This window comes from Dermatophagoides pteronyssinus, unplaced genomic scaffold (assembly GCF_027571235.1).
Source record: "Dermatophagoides pteronyssinus isolate colony J.1.1.1.1 unplaced genomic scaffold, Derpt_VIB-CSIC_2022.12 sq0004, whole genome shotgun sequence".
NCBI classification, from domain to species: Eukaryota; Metazoa; Arthropoda; class Arachnida; order Sarcoptiformes; family Pyroglyphidae; genus Dermatophagoides; species Dermatophagoides pteronyssinus.
In genome coordinates, this window is record NW_027461528.1 from 3230065 (window position 1) to 3252391 (window position 22327).

At 28.0% G+C, this 22327-nt stretch overlaps 3 protein-coding genes across 8 annotated transcripts; 2 read left to right on the plus strand and 1 right to left on the minus strand.

Annotated features, from left to right (window-relative positions):
* Positions 1-171: 171 nt before the first annotated feature.
* On the plus strand, positions 172-8538 carry LOC113797645 (ADP-ribosylhydrolase ARH3-like). 2 transcript variants are annotated; one of them, XM_075819639.1, is made up of 5 exons: positions 205-302; positions 362-589; positions 2675-3199; positions 7134-7382; positions 7562-8538. In XM_075819639.1, the coding sequence occupies exons 3-5, from the start codon at positions 3022-3024 to the stop codon at positions 8410-8412; spliced, it is 1278 nt and encodes a 425-aa protein (XP_075675754.1). In that variant the 5' UTR covers positions 205-302; positions 362-589; positions 2675-3021; the 3' UTR covers positions 8413-8538. The 2 variants fall into 2 exon arrangements, with proteins under 2 accessions (XP_027203858.2, XP_075675754.1); XM_027348057.2 differs by lacking the exon at positions 362-589 and having other exon boundaries at positions 172-302.
* A 139-nt stretch (positions 8539-8677) lies between these two features.
* Positions 8678-11755, plus strand: Vps51 (vacuolar protein sorting 51). Its single transcript, XM_027348042.2, has 5 exons — positions 8678-8874; positions 8941-9084; positions 9160-11213; positions 11278-11356; positions 11428-11755. Exons 1-5 carry the CDS (start codon positions 8752-8754, stop codon positions 11455-11457), a joined length of 2430 nt encoding a protein of 809 aa, XP_027203843.2. The 5' UTR covers positions 8678-8751; the 3' UTR covers positions 11458-11755.
* Positions 10954-17946, minus strand: LOC113797630 (ribonuclease H2 subunit A). 5 transcript variants are annotated; one of them, XR_012846052.1, is made up of 8 exons: positions 17501-17946; positions 16957-17435; positions 12933-13453; positions 12528-12814; positions 12382-12453; positions 11747-12314; positions 11396-11684; positions 10954-11336 (listed from the first exon to the last, which is right to left on the minus strand). XR_012846052.1 is itself a non-coding variant. In XM_075819472.1 (8 exons), the coding sequence occupies exons 5-8, from the start codon at positions 12658-12660 to the stop codon at positions 11492-11494; spliced, it is 966 nt and encodes a 321-aa protein (XP_075675587.1). In that variant the 5' UTR covers positions 12661-12814; positions 12933-13453; positions 16957-17301; positions 17362-17435; positions 17501-17946; the 3' UTR covers positions 10954-11491. The 5 variants fall into 5 exon arrangements, 4 of the variants coding, with proteins under 4 accessions (XP_075675587.1, XP_075675590.1, XP_075675588.1 ...); XM_075819472.1 differs by having other exon boundaries at positions 10954-11684; positions 16957-17301; positions 17362-17435; XM_075819475.1 differs by having other exon boundaries at positions 10954-11684; positions 12933-13033; positions 13120-13453.
* Between the last annotated feature and the right edge of the window lie 4381 nt (positions 17947-22327).

The following is a 22327-nucleotide window of genomic DNA, read 5'->3' on the forward strand; positions in this document are numbered from 1 at the left end:
TTGAGAATTCTTTTCGTTGTGAAGTTTCGTTGAAAACAAACGACAGAATTTGATTCGAAAAAATTCAGCAAAATAGTCGATTCTATATAGCATCATCGTTATTTGAATTATCGAAAAATCGATTATCAATCGATAATTAATTAAGAGATTTGATGGCTCGCTTACTGCTCATCATCATCATCATTAACTTGTTAATTACGTTATTGAATTGATTAATTGATTAATTAATTTATTCATCAGAAAAATACTGATTACAAAACAGCTTGAATATTCATAAATGAAGAAGATATCATCAGATTAAAGTAAGTAAGTTTTTCTTTTTCTTTTTTCTCCTTTGGATGTTTTTTTGGAAATTTTTCAGAAAACAAAAAAAATTTCGAACATTCGAATCTATTTCCACCTTGGTAAACACTCTCTACCGGCAACGGTAACAACAAAAAAACCAGAACCCGAAAAAAACCAAAAGCTGAAAAACAAAACTTTTTCTTCGGCCAACTTTATCGATCGCCAAAAACCGATTTTCATGGTCGTTCTCCGAAAACCCGAATGATTTCTTTCACATTCGTTTTCCCATACCAAAACTATTTCAGTATGTCCATTCATGTTATCACACACACACATAAACATCACATATCTAATCATAACCCAAGAATTTATCACCAAAAAATGATGACAACCCAAATTTGTTTTTGTTTCTCTCTGCCCGATTCCCGTTATTTTTTTAACGATGTTTTTTTTGTTGTTCTATTTTGGTGAAACTGGTAGCCAGCCGCCGCCAACAACAACAACAACAACAGAAAAAAAACCATTATACCAAGGGTATTGTTATTATTGTTATTATAGCCATGTTCCAGGAACATTAATCAAGGTTTTTGTTTTCGTGATTTTTTTTTCAATAACCCAAACATCAATGTTATTCAGATTTTCGTTCGTTCGTTCTTTCGGGTGTTTATATAATGAATTTTCTTACGTTTGTTGACGTCCAAAATCTATGGCGGCGGTCCCACTTGTATAAACTAACAAACAGACTAAACCGAAAAATGCACTGTGGAAGTAGAAAACGGGAAAAGTTTGCGATTTGACAAACTTTCGAGTTTAACATATCAAGCAAGCATGATCCGGCAAACTAGTTTTTTTAGTTTATACAAGTGGGACCGCCGCCTATATATACAAAAGGACCACCGTCATTGAGAATATAGATTTTTTATCAAAAAAAAAACCAAAACAAATTGTATCGATCTTTGGGGAAGATTTATTTAAAGAATTTTCCATAAAGAAGAATTCACCGAAGAAGAAAAGAATATAGATTGAAAATTAGAAACCAGAAAAGAAAAAAAAATATTCTTTTTTTTTAGTTAGTTAATTTCCATTTTCTACAATGTTTATTGTAATGAATTTGACTTTTTTCTTTCATTCATTCTTTCTTTTCTTTTCTGGTTCAAGTGAATAATGTTTTTCCTTATTCTGTTAAATATTCTTTATTTATTCATTCATGTGGTTATTACATATATAAGAAAAAGAAGAATATTAATAAATATTCTTCTTCTTCGATTCTGGGTCTTTTTTTTTGGGTATGCGAGGGATTCTTTCTTTTTCTTTCATTTCAAGAAATCTAGTTTTATCTATATATAAAACGAAACGAAAGAAAACCAAACGACTGAACGAATGAATTTTGACGAATTTCGTCAACGAAACGAATCGAATCGAATCAAATGAATAATAATAATCGTCATCATCATCATCCTCAAATTCAATTCAATAGAAAAATTGTCATATCAGTAGTTTCGTCTCTGGATTCTTTCTTTCTTTTGTGTGTGTGTGTGTGTCAATCCATTCATACATTCATTCATTCTATCGATCCGATTCTGTTTTTTTTCTCTGTAGTTTTGGTTTATGTAAAGACCTAGTTTGTTTTCTCACTTTCTTTTTTTTTTTTGTTTCCAAATTCTCTATAGATGGATGCCGTTGTTGTTTGGAATTTGGCTGGCGCCCACTATGTTTTTTTTTTTTTTTTTTTTTTGGTTCCCAAAAGGTAGCAGCGCAACTATTTCTACTTCTACCATTTTTTTTGGGGGATTCTTTTTCCTGTTTTTTTTCCTTTTCAAGTTAAAATAGTTTTTTTTCTATGTCCTATATCCACGAAAAAAGCCAAAAAAATTGAATCATTTTACGTCATATTTTTGTTGTTGTTCTGTGAATAGGATTCTTTTCATTTTCATTTTTTCCATTTTTGACAATTCTGAGGTGATGATGATCATCACTATATATTTCAATGACAATCAACCAAACCAAACCAAACCAAAACTATCGAAAAAAACGGTAAAAATGATATCAGTAGATGTAATCATCATCATCATAAATGTAAAAGTTGATTCTTACTTTGCCCAAGAATATAGTAGTGGCACTAGTGGTAGTGGTAGGAATTTTTTTCTTCGGGTTTCACAGACACCAAGAATTTGAAAATCGAGAATGCAAACATCTTGATTATTTTAGTTGGTTCTGGTGTAATGTGTTTTCCAAACGAAAACTTTCTTTGCCTGCTTGCTTGTTTTAAATATATGTTCTGTTCTCCAAAATTGAATGATTGAAAACAATTATTATCTTCATTCAGTTTTTCAAAATGAAATTTTTAAAATAAAAGTTTTTTTCCCGTTTCTTTTCTTCTTTTACACAGTTTTGTTCAATCGAATCCGTCTCTACTACCAAATACTTTGTTTGAATTCTGTTCTTCCGAATCATCATCATCATTATCGTCTCGGATGTTTTCAAGATAAAGAAATTGTTTTAAAAAAAAAAATTTCGTCCATTTTGAATCGAAAAAAAGAAGATTTTTCCAGTGCTGGGTGTCCAAAATTCAATTTTTCGCCAATTTCTTCGCCACTTTATTTCACAGTGAAAAAAAAGTGATAATTTCATTTTAGGTTTTCAGTTTTTTCATCCGATAAAACGCCACTCAAAAACAATCATCATCATCGTCCATTTTTTCAGTGTTGTCCATTTTTCAGCGATAAATCATCCATAATGTCATCAATAAATCCAACAACAACAACAATATCATTAATGTCAAAATTTCGTGGATGTATGATTGGTGGTTTAATTGGTGATTGTTTAGGTTCACCATTCGAAGGTGAAACATCCATACCAATAGATTCTATACAAAAATTTTTAACCAAACAATTGGAAGAACAATCTGAAAAATGTAAGTAGATTTTTTTTGCCGAATATTTAATGATTCAATTTTCCAAGAAAGTTTTTTTGTTGCAAAGAAAGTTTCTTGATTGACATTTTTGAATATTATTATCTTTGGGTGAAACATGTTTTTTTTTCGGAGGAATATTGATTTTTGAATACACCCCAAAACCGATTAACTTGATGTAGTTGAATTTTGTTTTATTCAAAATTGATTTTTGTTTCGTTGAGCCCATTATTTCAACGAAAAAAAATCATGAAACATTGTTTTTTCTATCCGGAAACTATATTGGGAATCAAATTTATTGACAAAATGATTATTGCATATTTTATTTTATGAATCATCATTTTTTATTGAAAATAACGATTACTGTCAAAAATTTTCTTACCCCGCAACCAAAAAAAAAGCCATCATCATTTGTAATCCGATTTCGGTTTTTTCGATCACGATATTATGTCATCATCATCATCGTAATTGTTGTTGTTGCTGTTGTTTTCGAGCTATGTGATATCATTTTTGATTGATTTGTTGATGATGATGATGATTGCAGCGTTTTTTTGTTGTTGTTGTTGTTTTACCTTTTTTTTCATTTAATCAAATTAATGAAAATTCGAGCCAAAAAACTACAACAACAGATAAAACATGAAATATTCAATTACAAAGTTGTAATGAAATTAATTTTGAAAACTTTTTTTTCAAAAAAAAAAAAAAAAAATTAAAAAATCGATAATAATAAACATTCGAATTCAAAACATTCGAATATTCGAACAACTTTATTATTATTATTACACAGATGTCATTTCCCAGGAAATATTTTTTCCAGTTTTTTTTTATTTTCCGAAAACTTTTTTTCTTTCTTTTTCCGTTGTTTACATCATCATCATAATGATGATGATAATATTTGTGGGTGTGTAATACACACACAAACCAAATAAAAATGTTTAAAAATATAGAAATCTTTTTATTTTCTGTTTTTTTTTTTTGTTTCCATCAATATTTGATTGATTGATTATGTGTTTGTGTGTTTTCTCCCTAGTGTGTTTTTATTTGAAAAGAAAGAAAAGAGAAGAAAACAAAGCAAAAAAACTTTCAGATAAACAACCACCCACATATGAACATAAATTCTGGAAAAGATTCTCGAAATATTTTTTTATTTACACAAAAAAAAATTCCATTCAACACATAAACATAAAATTTAGATCCCAAGTGTATAAATTTCATCATTCTTATGGAGAAAGAGAAAAACGAAAATGATATTCTTTTGTTCATTATAAAAATGGTAATGATATTTGATGATAATGATGATGTATGATGATTTTTGTAACATTACCATTATTATTATAAACTATGATTCATAGTTGTGTTAGGTTAGGTTGATGACTATGACTATGACTGTGATTCATAGTCGAGTGAGGTTAGGTTGATGACTATATGACTATGACTGTGATTCATAGTTGTGTTAGGTTAGGTTGATGACTATAGCTGAAGTGATATGTACGGACTAGTACACACATCTTTCCTTCAAAGCTAAATTTAAGGGAATAATTTTTAAGCGAATATGAACATTTCTTTACAATTTGATTTGTATAAAAAAAAAGATATTTTGAAATTCTGTAGATTCTGACTTTTAACATTCTAAAATTTTTCTTATAAATTCTTTTTCCGAGAAAAAAAATCGATTAATCGATTTTTTTCATCATCATCATCATCATCATTCCAACGAAAATACTAATAAAATCGGATATTAATTTGCGGTTATTATTTGATCATGTTTGTTTGTTTGTTTGTTTATATTTGTAGTGTGAAGTAATGAGGTGTTTGATGATGATGATGATGAAGGCGGATGGATGAGTGGGAAAAAAGCCCGAAAGCTATTTCCACACAAATAGTTTCGATTATGATGATGATGATATTTAGAAACTTTCGTAATTTTTTTATTTCAATTTCACAAGTTTAGTTGTTTTTCTGGTTTGTTTGTTTGTTTCATCAAAGTTTTCAATTTTAAAAGGATTATTGTTTGTCCGCATTATATAATTGAATGAGAAAAAAATTTCGAAAAAGAAGGATTTTTATTATGAAAAAACATTCAAAAATTCAATTTTGGAAATTTTTTCAAAACAAAATGAAAATTGGAGTTTAATTTTTTTTTTGTGCCAACTTTGAAATTGCCTCTAGAGATTAACAATATTTATATTTGCTATTTATGGCGCGAGGAGAGAATATTCTTTATTGCAGAATTCATAACTTGCTTTTTGTTTGTTTGTTTACAATGTTTATATTTCATATTCTGTTTATTATTATGAAAATAACGATCAATTTTAATTTTTTTAAAAAAAACGTTTTTATTTTTGTGGCTATTTTGACATCGTTCAAGGTTTTTTTATTCATTTTTTGGTTGAATTTTGTTCATTTTGTCATCTTCAAATTTCTCTTTTTTCCCTTCCCACCACCACCACCACCATCATTATTCTCTCGGTTTGGACCTATAACAATAAATCTGTCAAATCAGCAAAAAAAAAATTTTGAATCGAAAACAAAACAAAAAAAAGAATAGAATTCCATTAAACGAATCTAAAATCGATTGTGTACAATCGATTTTTTCGTCCCTCTTTCTCCCCTTTTTCTTTATTCCAATCATATTACGTAATACACACCCACCATCAAATATTTATGAATTTTTTCTTTTGAAAAACTTTGATTTCCATTTTTTTGGTTTTACATTTTGTTAATTAGTCATATATTTTTTCTACAATTCAGGTTTAATTCTTTCAAAAAAAAGCAAAAGCAAAGGAATTATTCTTATAATTCAATTCTGTTTCTCTCTTTCTCTCTGTGTGTGTTTCAACATACAGAATCATTTCCATAATGATAATTCTATTCATGTGTTTTATCAAGCATAAAATGGATTCTGTTTTTTTGTTTCATTTCTTTCGGACGGTTGTAGATTTCCATATTTCTGTTTCTGTTTTTTTGGTTGGATTATTTCATTCATTTTCATTTTTATCAATCGAAAGCATAATGTGAACAACGGAAAAAAAACAAAACAAAATTACAAACAATAATAGCTTTTTTTGATCAAAATCTTTTTTTTTCTCTCCCGAAAAGTGATTATATTCAGTGTGTGGGTGGCCTTTTTCTGGAAAATGTTTTTGGAAACTTTTCCCAAAAACTTTCTTTGATTTTACTTTATTTGTTTATTTGAACCGAAAAAAAATCCATCGATAATTGATGTGATTTTTTTTCCTGACAAATTTTCGATTTAAAATCATTGAGAGGGGGAGAAACTTATCAAGAAAATTCTGTGGTGGGTGGCCCGAATTCTTTCGGAAAGATTTTTCGCTAAAATCAGCAACAAATTTTCAAAAATGTTTTAATTCGATTCACGATTGAATGGAATTCGATTTAATTTTGTTTTTGAAAAAAAGTTTTCAAACTAACCAAGTAAGAAAACGGAAAAAAATAGAAAAACAAAAAAACTTGGCAAACTTTATGATAACCATGACAACATTTGAGAATTGAAAATATTTTGTAAAAAAGGAAAAAATTTAATGAAAAAAAAAACATTTTTTTGTTGTTTTTCTTTTTTGGATCGGAATTTTTTCGGGAAAGTTAAGGTTCCCCAAGAAAAAAATTCCGGTTATTATCGATTGAGTTTGAGTTTTTGTTGTGCTTTTTTCGGTTATTCTGGTCGACCGATTATTATTGTCAATAAGGCCGGAAAAAAAGTGTTTTGAAGAAATTGTTTGGAACAATCGATTTTTTAGTCGTCCATCACAATTGTCAATATTGTTCAAATTACGTCATTTTATTCGATTTATAATTTAAATATTTATAAATAGAAAATACTTGTTATTCATCATTATGATAATGATGATGATGAGAATTATTATCGATCTTAATTTTGATTTTTGTTTGTTTTTCTTTCTTTTCTTTTGTTAAAAAGCACCTGGATTTCAAATATTATCCTATACTGATGATACAGCAATGACCAAATCAATAGCTCAATCATTAATTGAAATGAAAAAATTTGATCCAAAAGATATTGCAAAACGTTTTGCATTGGAATATAATAAAGAACCTAAACGTGGTTATGGTACAAATGTTGTCGATGTATTTGCAGCATTAATGTTGACCAATTATGAATCACCATATGAACCGGCTAAAAGACAATTTGGTGGTTTTGGTTCCTATGGTATGTATTTTTATTTTCATAATCATCATCCTCATCATTGCATAATTTAAAAAAAACAAATTTCATTAAAATTCCCATAAAAATTTTCCGGAATTTTAATTTGCAAATGAATTTTTTTTCCCTTCAAATTTGTTTCGGATTTTAATGAATTTTTTATTTTGTTCCATTTTTTTCAATAGGAAACGGAGGTGCAATGCGTGTTGGTCCATGCGCAATGTATGGCTATAATATGGAATTGAATAAATTATTAGAATTTACACGTGATTGTGCACGTATAACACATTCAAATATTTATGGTTATAATGGTGCAATATTACAATGTTTAGCAATACATCAAGCATTACATTTACATTCAATTATACGTACAATAACAGATATAAATCATTATCTAAATAATTTAATTGAAAAAATGTTACGTATTGAATTGGATTCACAAACAGCATATACAATGATGATGAATCAACAAAATCAACAGAATCATTTAACCATAATAAGTAATAATAATCATCATTTGAATTCAACAGCGACGACGAATAATACTAATGATAATAATAATCAACAACAACAGATTAATAATCAAGAAAAAAAATTATTAACACCATTTAGTGATAAATTAAAAAAAGTAAAAGAAATTTTGAATAATGAATTAAAAGGAAATGTTCGTTATTCAATTGATAAAATTATCAATGGCCTTGGTAATGATGTTTCTGCATTCAAATCAGTACCAACAGCAATTTATTTTGCATTAAAAGGACAGATTTCAAATCGATTATTAGATTCATTTGATCATCAATCACCAATTGTACGTACATTATATTATTCATTAATGATTGGTGGTGATACTGATACAATTGGTTCAATGGCATGTTCAATATCAGGTGCTTTAAATGGTATTGAATCAATACCGAAAATTTTATTAAAACATTGTGAATCAAGTGATATTATGGAAAAATATGCTGATGATTTATTTCGTTTAGTACGTTCAACTAATTCACCACCATCATCATCATCGACAACATCGACAAATTGACATCAATCAATCATGCAAAACACTGACAAATTTAAAAACACAGCATAATTATTTTATTTTTCATTTTCACGCTTTACACACACACACAGATACAAATAAAAGAATGAATTCACATGTTTGAAAATGTTTACATTTTTCAAATCCAATTGTGATGATGATGATTCTATTTGATTCAATAAAAAAATGAATTTAAAAAAAAGAAAAATTTGAATTCTGTTGATGAATGAAAGATAGATGGCAGCATGTGTTTTTTTTTTTTGTTTTGTTTTGATGTTTTCGTGGATGTTTTTCGGTCGGCATTTTTGATTTTTTTGGAGCAAAATTTTTATAAAATTTGAAATGATGGAATCAAAATCATTACAAAATGATAATGTTGTTGTCGATGATGATGATGATGATTATATTTGTGATCCATGTGATATGAATAGTACGGATTTTAATCCAGATATCTATATGATCAAGGTAAATTGTGATTGATTGATTGTACTTTTGGCTTTTGTTGATCATTTCTAACTTGTTTTGTTGTAGATATTGAAAGAAAGTCGACTGTCCGAACTGATGGATACTGAACAAATGTTATATAAACAAATACAAACACTTGATAGTGAAATGCAAACATTAATCTATGAAAATTATAATAAATTTATTAGCGCTACTGAAACGGTTAAAAAAGTAAGTGAAAAAATAGGTGATTTGATTCTAACGAAATTTCTAATGCAAATTTCCAACATAAAATTCATAAATTAGATGACATCACATTTTGATAAAATGGAATATGAATTAAATTTATTATCAGAAAATATGGATAAAATAACTGGACAAAGTAATGAAATTGGTAAAAATTTAAATGAAAAACGTGAACAAATGATACAAATGTCAACGAAAAATCAACTATTAGAAAAGATACAATTCATTTTGGAATTACCAAATAAAATGAAACAATTGATTGAACAAAATCAATATGATAAAGCATTGGATGATTATCTTGATGCTCGACAATCATTGAATAAATATGCACATTTATCATCATTTAAAAACATTCAAATGGATTGTAATGAAATGTTGGCACAAATTAAACAATATTTCTACGGACAATTAGCCAATGAAAATCTAACAACAACGCAATTGAATAAAAGTATTGGCTATCTAATTCGGTTGAATGAATGTCCGAAAAATTTATGTGAAAAATATTTTGAAATGTGTGAAAAGAAAATGAATATAATTTTGGATGAAATTCGTAATGAAACAACAACAACTGCGAAATCAACGACTGATGGTATTGATAATCTGGACATTTTGGAATTTATTGATAATGTTTGTAATCATTATATTGATTCATTGAATGAATGTATAAAATTTTATACGGATTGTTTTGTTGGAAATGGTAAAAATGAGCTTAGTATTTTGAATGATCAACAAATCAGCAACGATGATATTGAATCAAGATTGAAAATATTCATCGATCGACGAATGAATAATTTATTTGAATTGATTGTTGAGAAAATTCGTTATGAACAACACCGACAACAGCAACAAAAATCGGATAAAATTTCCAATAATAATAATAATGTTATAATGTTTGTACGGGCATTGGATCGATTTTATCGTCGTGTACAGATGATGAATAATTTTTTCGGTTATCCGGATTTTTCCCGTAAAAGTTTATCAATCATTTTTGAATTGACAAAAGATCAATGCAGATATTTAGTTGATGATTTAATGAATAAATTTCAAGATGAATTAACTACTATACGTCATGATATTGTACAAGATATGACTAGAACAACAAATCTAGCTTTAAAACAACAACGATCATCAAATGTCAAACATGATGATGATGATCATCGAAATCAAAATACATTATTATCCGATACGGTTATTGCATTTGAAACATCAATATGTGAAAATCTGAAATCAATTCTTTCAAATCTTAATCCATTCCTGTATCCAGAATTAACATTTATGTTGAAAGATTTTAAAGAAAAATTTATAAAAAATTTAATATTCGATACAATTGTTATCAAATATTTAGATTATATATTGGAAAATATTGAACAATTTGAACAATCATATCAAACATCACATATACCATCATGTTTCATATTGATTTTATCGAAAATTTGTCGTGATCTAAGCAATTCCATAATACAATATCTATTTAAATATACGGATGAATTATTTTCATCAACAACAGCGAAATTTACGGGTAGTCAAAATTCCGCTGAACCATTAATAAAACGTTCACGTTTAAATGGTGAAAAATTATTGAATGCATATGTTTGGATTGAAGGACAATCAATAACACATATGATTAGGAAAAGTGTTGAAACACGTGATTGGATGAGTACGGTTGAACCAAGATCCGTACGTTCGGTTATGAAACGTATGATTGAAGATATAACCTTGATTGATTTTCTTGTCGGTCAATTGTATGAAGAAGGTGTACGTATTGAACGTAGTTCCGATTCAACAAGTCGTACATTTTCATCGTTTAGTATCAATAATAAATCAACATCACGTTATTCAAAATCAAATTGGTCATATGGTTCAAGTTCATTTATTGTTACGGATAATAATAATATTGTATCAAATATACAGAAATTATTTAATGATAAAATTGAAATTTTCGGTTCGGTTGAATTTTCCAAACTATCCATTGTAACTGGTATTATAAAAATTGGTTTAAAAACATTGATTGAATGTGTACGGCTTTGTACGTTTAGTCGATATGGATTTCAACAGATACAGGTTGATTCATATTATTTACAAACACGTTTATGGCGTTTTGCTTCGGATGAAAAGTATGTGTGAAAATATTTAAATTTTGAAAAGTTTTTTTTGATTGTCTTTTTTCCAATCAATCAGAATCATAATGAATTTAATCGATGATGTTATAATTAGCAGTAAAAAACGTTGTTTGGATCCTGTCGGTATGGAACGAAGTGTAAGTTTTTCATCTTTTTTTGATTGATTGATTTTTTACCGGATTTTTCGCTTTTGTCTATATGTGCATAGGTCATTGAAAATATTTGTGAAAATCGTTGATTATATGTGGTCATCGTTGTTGGTCGATATAAGATTAGCCAAAAATTCTATCCAAATCACTGATTTGTTCAAGATTTTGTTCCTGGAAAAAATCACTTGATTTAAAACATTTTAATTTTTCTTCATCGCGTTGTTTTTTCGTGATGTTGTTTTTGAAAAAATTCATAATCGATTGTTGTTGTTTACCATCATTATTTTCTTGATCATCATCGTCTTCGTCGTCGTCCCTAAAAAAGAAATTTATTAAACTTTGTTTTTTTACTTTTTTTAAAATAAAAATAAACTTTACCAATTACAACCAACAGCTTTATCATCCATAATTTTTGTTATTGTTGACCAACTAAAACGAACAAATGTTGGAAAACCAAAAATTGGATTAAAAATTCGTTGTAAAAATTCTTTAGTTTTTGGATCACTTGGATAACCCGAACCATAATCATGTTCATTGAATGATAAATTTTGTTCTTTAAATTGCCAATATTTAATTATATAATCACGTAATACTTTTGCACAAATCGATGCAATGGAAACAATTTTATAAAGGGAATCAGCTTTTTTGGCGACGATTATTTTTTTAATATCTGGAAATAATTGACGTAATTTTTGTTGATATTTTTCCGGTGGACCAACTGTATCCAGATAAACTTCCTGTATTTCAATACCTTTTGATTGAATATTTTGAATTAAATTAATAGCTGAATCATGTGATATAGAATTCAGGTTATATTTTGAACGTTTTAACATTGAATTACTAATAAAGATTGGTGAAAGAATTGTTGTTGACCAACCAATATTTGGATCATTATCGATTGTTTCAAACATTTCGGTTCGTTGTTTTTCCGTTAATGTTTTTGAATCTTAATTTTTCAATTGGAAAAAATTTAAAATTTTGAAATACACAAAAATGGTAATGGTAATGGTTACCTTGATATTTTTCCATTTCAATTTCAGCACGCATTAATATTGGACAATATGCAGCTGTATAAATCATTGGTCCTATTAGATTATTAGATGTAAAAATGATTAGTTAATCGATTCGTCATCAACATTATTATCATCAGTTTATTTACCTAGAACAGGACCACGACCAGCTTCATCAATACCAACAATAACACCATTACACGTTTGACATGATTGTTTCACGGCTGAATTTAAATGATAAATTTCATTTGGATTATGAAAAAATTCTTTCAATTCAAACATTTTTTGAAAATCTTGCTCGTTGCTCGTTTGTTGTCAAATCGTCAAATATCGAATGTTGAACCAAACATCAAATGACAAAAATAGGCGGGAAACAAATATCAGCCGGCTTGTACATTCGACAAATTTTCAGTCAACAACCATCAGATGGCGCAAGCTGATCCGATTTTCAAAAAAAATTCAAAATCAAAAATCAAAAATCAAAAATCAAAAATCAAAAATGCTAATAATGTCTGAATTTTTTCTAAACATTATAATTACGATCTATAACACACCGATATAATTATCATATCAACCATTGACCACCACCACCACCACATCGATCACTATTCAATGATTTTCTTCTTTTTGTTTTTAGGCCAAATTGATATTCCCCCTTGTTTCAACAACGAAACGAAAAAAAAATGTTTTCTGATGTGAATTTGATTTTTGGCAAACTTTAACAAGAAGAAAAAGAAATACCAGTGGCTAACAATTAATTTAATCATATATCTGCTGTGTGTGTGTGGTGGTGATTGGCAAGTATAAATGGTAGTTGTTGTTTGATCACCAATATTTTTCGGTGAGAAAAATCAAACGTTGATGATCGTTGTTGTTGTTGTTGAACATCGAGGTCATAATAAAATGTCCACCACCACCACCAATGTGTAGAGAAAACATTTCTTTCAGGCAATATTATTATTATTTTTGTTTTCAAATTAATAATCAAAATGAATTTGATTGATCCAATGATCAATGGATTGACAATAATCGATACAATCCAGGCGACAGGTTTCCAATATGCAGTGAGAAAAATCTGAAAGAAAAATGCAAAAATCAGTAAAAAAAACTTTTAAAATTCTTTATCACACATTTTGTGGATTTTTTGAAAGATTCAAACAAAAAACAAAACACAAAAATCAAACCAAAATTGGTAATACATCTATTGATTTTTGGCCATAATAATAATGATAATAATAATAAAATGCCCGAAGCTTGACCAGTTCCCACGCTTTAATTTAAATTTTTGCCATCAAACACCACCATTCATTTCATTTAACAAAAAACTACTTGAATTTTTCTTTCTTAATTCACATCAATCGATCGATCGATCGATTGAATATCCTTGACAGCATCCATCCAAAACATGATAACTTGCTTGGTGTGATTATCATTATCATTACACACATACATACTGAACACACAGACACTAAACACACACACACTCGTGCAAACCATTGCATGTTCATTATAAAAATGATGATGATAATATTCATGTTTTGAATATTCTAATTATCTCTCTGTGCGAAAAAAAAACTTCTTGACTTCATCATCATCATCTCTCTCTCTCTCTCTCTCTCTCTCTCTCTCTCTCTCTCTCTCTCTCTCTCTCTCTCTCTCTCTCTCTCTTCATTAACAATCTCAAATATCGATCCATAAGCTTTTACTTGTTTATTATTTATTACCAATAACAATTTTCTCATTTTTTGATATTTTCGGCTCCCTTAATTCAACTTCAGTAGTTCATAAAAGAAAAAAAAATGTTAATGTTTTTTTTCCATTCGTTTATCTGCCTCTGTGTGTGTAAAAATATTTAGCGTTAATCATAATCATAATGATGGTGATGTATACTCACTTACTCTGTTTGTACACTTTTTAAAAGTGGATTAAAAAATGGTAACCAAATATGATCAATAAGAAAAAATCGATCGATCGATCGATTGGAAAATTGCCTTACTTTTCTGCTGTTGTCGTTATAATTATCGTTGTTGTTGTTGTTGCTTGAAGAAAATGCCAATTTTCTTTTTCTAATCTATGCATATCATTAATATAGTTTTTAATGAATTATAAATCCCTAAATCCGATCAATCAATCATTTTTTTGTTGAATGTTGTTGCTTATTCGACTTGTTAATTCAAAATATGTTTTTTCTTCTTCTTCTTTTTTTTGGCTGAATTTCTAATTATTAGCCAAATATTTGATGAAGAAAAGAAGAATATCTAAATGGATCCTTTCAGGATAATTACAAGGAGAATTTTCAACTTATTTTGCGTTTTTCTTTCTTAATTAACTAAGAAAAAAAATAATTTGTCGCAAATTTCTTCGATTATCTTCGAGGAAAAAAATTTGAATTTTTGTTGTTGTTGTTGTTGACTCTGAACAACAACAACAACAAATGCAAGGTGGTTATATAATTCTTTTTACCTTTTTTGTTGTTGTTGTTGGTTGGTTGATTGAATTATCTTTTGTCGGAAGAAAAAATTCATCATGTTTTTTATGACTATTATTTTGGAAGATTTTTCCATTTGCTCCCTCTCAAACTGAGAATCAACAAAGAATTTTGTTGTTGTTGTTGTTAATTTAACCTTTAGGTCAAAAACAACAAACAGAGAAATTATTTAAATAAATAAAAGAAAAATCAATTTATCTGAATGGAATGAAATCAATAAAAATTTCACCCAAAAAATAAGCCAGAAGAAAAAAGGTCAATGTCATCATGAAACTAAAAATCATGCTAATTTTAGTCTCTTATTCGTTGATTTGGCCGGTGTTTTAAAGTCAAAAGTTTGGCGGGATTTTATCACCCCCACCATTACCACCACCACCACCCTCGACAGAACAATATCGATAACAACAACATTGTTTCGTGTGGTGGTGGTGCTTTTCAATTTTTTTTTATTATCATCCATTTAGCCATCTAAGGTTGATAAAAAAAAGTTTAAAAGCATTATTTTTCATTCATAAAATAAAAATTAACTTTCCTTACCTGTGAACATTATTGATTGATTGATTTGATTTGATTTTCTACCTGAAATTTCCTCAAAACAAAAATTCTTATTTTTAGACTTTGCACAAAACAAAATCAATCAAACAACAGAAAAACATTATGTAATCATTGTTGTTTACCTGGCTGATTTACCTGTGTAATCAAGACATTTTCTTTTTTCTTTAAATAAAAATCAATTCGGGTTATTTATTGCACTTGAATTTGAATTTCAGTTTTTCATTTGTTTGTTTGTTTGTTTACGATCGAATATTATATAAGCCATATTATCATCAACAACCTATTTGGTCTATGGAAAATCTTTTTTTACTTCTCTGGTCAAGTTTATTGTCGTAAAATTTCAAATCAACAACAACAACAACAACCAGAACAACAACAACAACAAAAATCTTGATAAATCTTCAACAACAACAACAAATTCATGATTCTTTGATGAAAATGTAAATTTAAATTTTTTTCAATAAAAATTTTGGCTGAAAAAAGGAAAAACCGATAAAAATCGGATCAAATTGCCATTATCATTTCCATCATTGAAACACAGAGAAAAAAGATTTGGAAAAGACCTGAATGTTCTTTTTGTTGATCTGATTTTCTTGTTGAATGTTTCATTCATCAAAACTCTGTTGTTGTTGTTGTTGATGTTGTTGATGATAATTCCCGAACGATAATTCCCGAAGGGAAAAAACACTAAAGGAGAGAGATGAAGAAAAATCTCTTAAATCTATCTGCCAGTAAAACAAAGAAAACCAAAAAAAAATCAGAAGAAAAAAAACATTTGAATGAAATTAAATTGAAAATAGAAATTGAAAAATTTGATGCAAAAGATGCTGGTGCAATATTGCTTTGAACATCAAATCAAATCAATTTTTTATTGATTTAAAAAAAAGTTTGATTCACTATAGTTTGACCTTCAAGATTTCAAAATAAAAAAATTATTTCAGAAGAAAAACCAAAAGAAAATATGTAAAAAGAAATTGATGATTCATTTTTCATTCTTTCAAATGGAATGAAATTGAATGAACAAGACAATCTCTTTTTCCTTTAATCTTTAATCTCTTAAAATCCATCAATGATGAAATTATGATGAAACACAAGACACAAAACAAAACAAAAACAATAAAAACAATAACAATAATAATAACCCAATGAATTATCATCAATATGATTAACATAATTATCATCATCATCAATTTTGATCTAATCATTGATTTTCTTTCAAATCTTTTGTTGCTTATATTGTCTTCATTCAGAGATTAATCTTTTGAATATATTTTCTTTTTTCATTTCTTTACCCGAAATTTTGTTTTTTTGTTTTGGCACAAAATAGGTGTACCGATCAATGATCATCATCATTCACCACCTTGACGATCATATTACCATGGATCATCAGGTTGTTTTTGTTTTTGTGTTCATTCAACATTCATTTCATATCAAATATCATAATCAAGAGCGAAAAAAAAACAAATTCGCAATAAACCAATCAACCATTCATATCATCATCATCATTTTTTTCGATGATGATAATGGTGCCATACCTTTCAAAAAATGCTTTTTGTTGTTGTTGTTGTTGCTTTTTCCATAATGATTCAGGATGGCCAATTAGCCTATTATATATCGACCATAAGGATACCAGCAGCAGAAGCCGATAAAAAAATCATCGAAAAAAAATTCATTTCGAAATAAAAAAACTGTGGTGATGATTATGATGATGATGGTGGTGGCCGGCCTGTTTAAACATCAACAACACACACACAAAAAAAAACATTCACAGAAACTTCAAACATCAATCAATCTGATCACAGAGAGATTTTCCAAAGAAAAATGAATAGATAATGTTTAAGGTGCGGTACTGTGTTTTGCAATTCGGTTTTTCTTTTTCTCTGTTGTTGATCATAATAATAATCATTGATTTGTTGATGATGATGGCGGTGGTACATTACCTGTGTGTTACTTGCTGATAATCAACCTTTTTTGTTGTTTAGCATTCATTATTTTTGTTGTTGTTGTTGTTTTTCTGAATTTAGAAACAAAAAAAATAAAAACATTTTTTTAAATGCTGACATTTATGATTAGTTTTACCTTGTTTATTTCATCATCAACATTGATGATTTTTTTGATTTGAAGAATTTCTTAAAAGTTGGAAATTTTTGTTCAAAAATCGATCGGTTTTTCTCAGATTCAGAATCGAACACAGATATTTCTGAAGATGATAATATCAGATTTTGACGTGATGATTATGGTCGATGATACTAAGGTGTGTGTTTGGTTTGATATGATGGCTTTTATCTCTGGTTGTTGTTGATTTCTTCTTCTTCATCGGGATTATTCTAATTGATCAATCATTTTTTCAACTGATCAAATAATCATCGAGATTTTTTTCTTCTTGGACCAACAATAATCATTATTCTTTGATGTGTTTATCATCAAGGATCTTTATTTTATTTATCATTTTAAAAGAAAAAATTACAAAATCAAATTACAAAAAACTTTGAATAAAAGTTTTGTTTACAACCGGTATGAGTCAAAAAAAAATTCGAATTCATTCAAACAAAACTATCGATGTAATCGATAGTCATTACAATCGATTATCATTTTATTATTCGAATCCAAAAAACATTCGAATCCAAAAAACATTCGCGAATCAAAACAAACAACATTCCAACTTCCAATTTTTTGATTTGTTTGATTAATTCAATTTATAATTCAGAAAACTGAAAAAAATCCTTAATGATCATAATCATCATCATCATAATTATCAAGTTTTTCGTTAATTTTCTTAAGACTTGAATTTCATTGATACTTTTTTTCGATGTTGTTGTTGGTGATTGTGAACAAACACAAACCACAACAAATTATCGATTTGTACAAATATTCAAACAACTGAAAAAAATGTCGATATTTTTTCTGATTTCATCATCATCATCATCATCATCAGTAGCTGCTTTAATGAAATTTACACCCGAGGGTTTTTCTTTCACTTTACTTTCTTCTTAATAATTCTTTTCATTTTAATGTTTCACCATCATCGTTGATGATCATAGGCCAACAAATATGGTTTCTCTCTGCCATCATGATGATGATTGTAAATGATCATTTGAAAATGACCATCGTCATCATCGAACAACATCGAACAACATTTGATCAATGAATCATATATTCAATGCAAAAAGCAAGCAAAAAAATCAAATTTCAATTTGAAATTAATACCTGTGTGTTTTGTTGGAAGCCAAGCATACAACAACAACAACAACAACGAAAAAAAAAATCGATTCGAATTTGATTGATTGATGTTTTAGTTTTTTTTCTTGATTTTCTAGCATTTGATTCATTCATTAATTGAAAATTCAGTTATTCAGCCTGTATTCAGTATACACACACAGGCACATAAATATCGTTATTGATCATCGATCGATCGATCGATTGATTTTATTTGGTGGTGGATAATTATTGAATATATATTTTTTTTTTCATTAAGGAAAAAAAATGTCTTTTCGTTCGTTCGTTCGTTCAAAAATCAAAAATGAAAACCTATACTTAATCATTACGCGCTCAAAAACAAAAAAACCATTTGTGGTTGAATGTTTAACAAAAAACATTTTTCAAATGAATTGAAAATGAATGAAGTAAAACGGGTAATTTACTTTCATCAATATCAAAAATCTTCAATAATACTGTATATAGATTCATTGCGAGAAATTTCCCCGGTAAAAGTGTTTACAACTATTGAAAAAATTACTTGAAAACTTTCTTACATCCATTCAAGAATAGAAAAGCCATTTAAATGATTTAACATGAATATGAAAAGCATCGTCGTTTTTTTTTCTTTGTTGATGATCAATATCATTCATTCATTTAAAGGTTTTGCAAAGAAAAAAATCTTTAAATCATTTTTTTTTTGTCAAATCCATTGTATTTAAAAGATGAATGAATGAATGGTGATAATAAGTTAAAATCCTTCCCTCCGGTGGTAAGTGATAATATGATTATTGTCCACCATCATCATCATTATCAACAGGATTCATTTTCTTTTTGAATCCATTCATCTTTTTGAATTTCTATTTCGACACAAAAAGGAACTAAAGTAAATTGAAAATTATCACTTAAAACCACCACCATCACCAAGAAGAAGAACAAGACAAAAAAAATGTTCAATTAATTAATCATTTTTTTTGTTTTTGTTATTATTTAAAAAAGATACTCAATGTAAATTGAATGTATCACAAACATCATCATTTATATTCATATAGGATTATCACACAGATTTTTCCTAGCCATTATTATTCATCATTATTATCAATTTTGACCAGGTAAAAAAAATGAGAGCAAGACTGAGAGATTGACACTGGAAAATTCTCAAAAAAAAAAAAAAATGATCAATGGATTAAGTATGCTAAGTATTGATAATGATGATAATTTACATTCAATTTTGTTATTGATTATTTTGATGTTTTTTTTCTGGAAAAATTCTTTCCAAAAACATTTCTTTTCTTTCGGTCATTGTTGTTGCGGCTTTTTTTTGAAAAGTTTTTTTCTTCTTCCAATCAATAAAAGAAAACTTTTCATTTATCAATTTGAATTGAGAATTTTTCTCACCTTAACTGATCATTTTTCAAAAACGAAAAAAAAATTATGACTTTTGAACATCGAGAGAGATCCTTTTCTTCTGCCGCTGATGATGATATATAATTATACATCTTGCGGACAATGAATCTTGGCTTGTCACTTGCTTTTTTTCGCCATCAAAAAATCAAAAAAAAAAAAATCATTTCATTTTGATTTGATTTCACGAAGAAAGAATTCAATAAGCAAAAGTGTGTTCCAGTTTTCTCAGTTTTCATTCATTCATTATAAAATATTTTTTTTGTTCGAATCGATCAAATTTTCAATTTTTCTTCTTCTTCTTTTGAATGTTATCAAATAACATTTCTTTTTCTTTTTCTTTTTCATCATCATCAAATAAATATGACACACTTGGGTAGAAATAGATAGAAATTTGATCTATATATAAGAATTATTATCATCTATCTTTCTTTTTTTACCGGGGAAAATTCTGATATTTCTTTTTTTCTTTTTTTTGTAGTACAAAACAAACAAAAAAATCTTTCAAATTTTTATTAGGTCGAAACAAATCATATCATATTCGAAATGGATGGATGTTTCGATGTTCAAATGATAATAGTGTGTTGTTTGGCGATAATTATATAAGTTAATGAGATTGACATTGGCTTGTTTTAATTTGGCCAAGTTTTTTTTTCAAGTTGTTCAAGATAAGTATGCCAGGTAAGTAAGCTTAGCAAGCTTTGAAAGCAAGCAAAAAAATTGCTCCATTTTTTCTTTTTTCTGATTGATTTTTTTACAGAAACATTTTCTTGATTCGGAAATCAAAACATAAATGAATGATGTGTGTGTGTTTTGAATGATAATTTTTTTTTTTGCTTGTAAAAAAACACCTTTTTTCAGTTGTAAAATATTTATTATTTACATAAATGACAAGTGTAGTAAGTGTTTTTTTGATACGTTGTTGTTGTTGTTTTATTAGATGTCAATTAGAGAGAGAGAGAGAGAGAAAAGTATTTTCAATGTGAATTTTTCTTGATGGTTTTGTAATAATAATCATAGTAATTGAGCAACAACAACAACAACAAATCAAATCGATTGAATTGAATATCGATTATGATGATTAGTGGTGGTTTTGCCAATTGTCTCTGCCAATGTCTCTTGATCCAAAAATTTGCAAAATCCATCTTTTTTGCCGTTTCATAATCATCATACGATGTGTTTATGGTAATTTTTTTTTTGCATACTTTCCCCCCTAATTTTTTTTTGATGGGGGAAAAGGCGCCAAAACATTCAATAATTACGCCATTTGATCATTTGAAGAAGCTTTTTTCAAAGCTGTTCATTCAAGTTGATCGGAAATTCTCTTATTCTTCACTTACTTATAATCACTGGCCAATCATTTTTTCGTTCGTTCAATTTTCATATTTTCTTTGAAAAAAATAATAATCATCATCATCGAATGAATGAATGAATGGTCAATTGATTCAAATTGGTCGTCGATTTTGAGTGAATTTTGATTGGCAACAAGGCACGAATAACAACAACAACAACAACAACAGCGAAATATTTGAAAAAAATCGATCGATCGATCGATCGATCGATATCTGATATGCATGAGTTAATCGATTGAAAAGATGTTATTTTTGTTGTTGTTGTGGTTGTTGTTGTTGTTTTTGTTGTTGTTGTTGTTTGTTGGTAAAGTATTGTCCACATTTAGATCACAAAAAATCAATCAATCAATTGATTTTTGATATATTAATATAAACGATTATTTGGGTTGAAATAGATCTGACCATCTTTTCTTCATTGTTGCTATTTCTACCTTTGTTGGTTGCCAACCAAAGCAATAGGCAATCAAATTATTATTATCTGATCATCAGTGATCGAGAGAAAAAGAAGGCGAAAAAGAAAAAATTCATTTGATGAAAATTGGCCATCGATGATGATCATAATAATGATGAATAGTTATGTAACACTAGTGGCTATTCACACACCAAGCCATCACACCACTGTGTAATCAGATATTCATTCATTTTTGTTTGTCAAAAACCGAAAAAATGTAAAAAAGATTGAAAAATGTCAATCGATGATGACCACAATGACTATTCTTTTGATTTCTTTCTTTTGATTTTCGATTTTTGGCTGCCCAAAATCACACAGGTCAATGGTCACAAAGTGTATTTATTGAATGGAAATATTGTTATCATCGAAGAAGAAAAAAAAATCAATCAAAAATTCAATAGGAAAAAAAAGGTTATTGTTGTTGTTGGTTGTTATGTAACATAATTTAAGGATGGTGTTATCTTTGTCATCGTCAGATAATAATAATGGTCACACTTTTCTGAT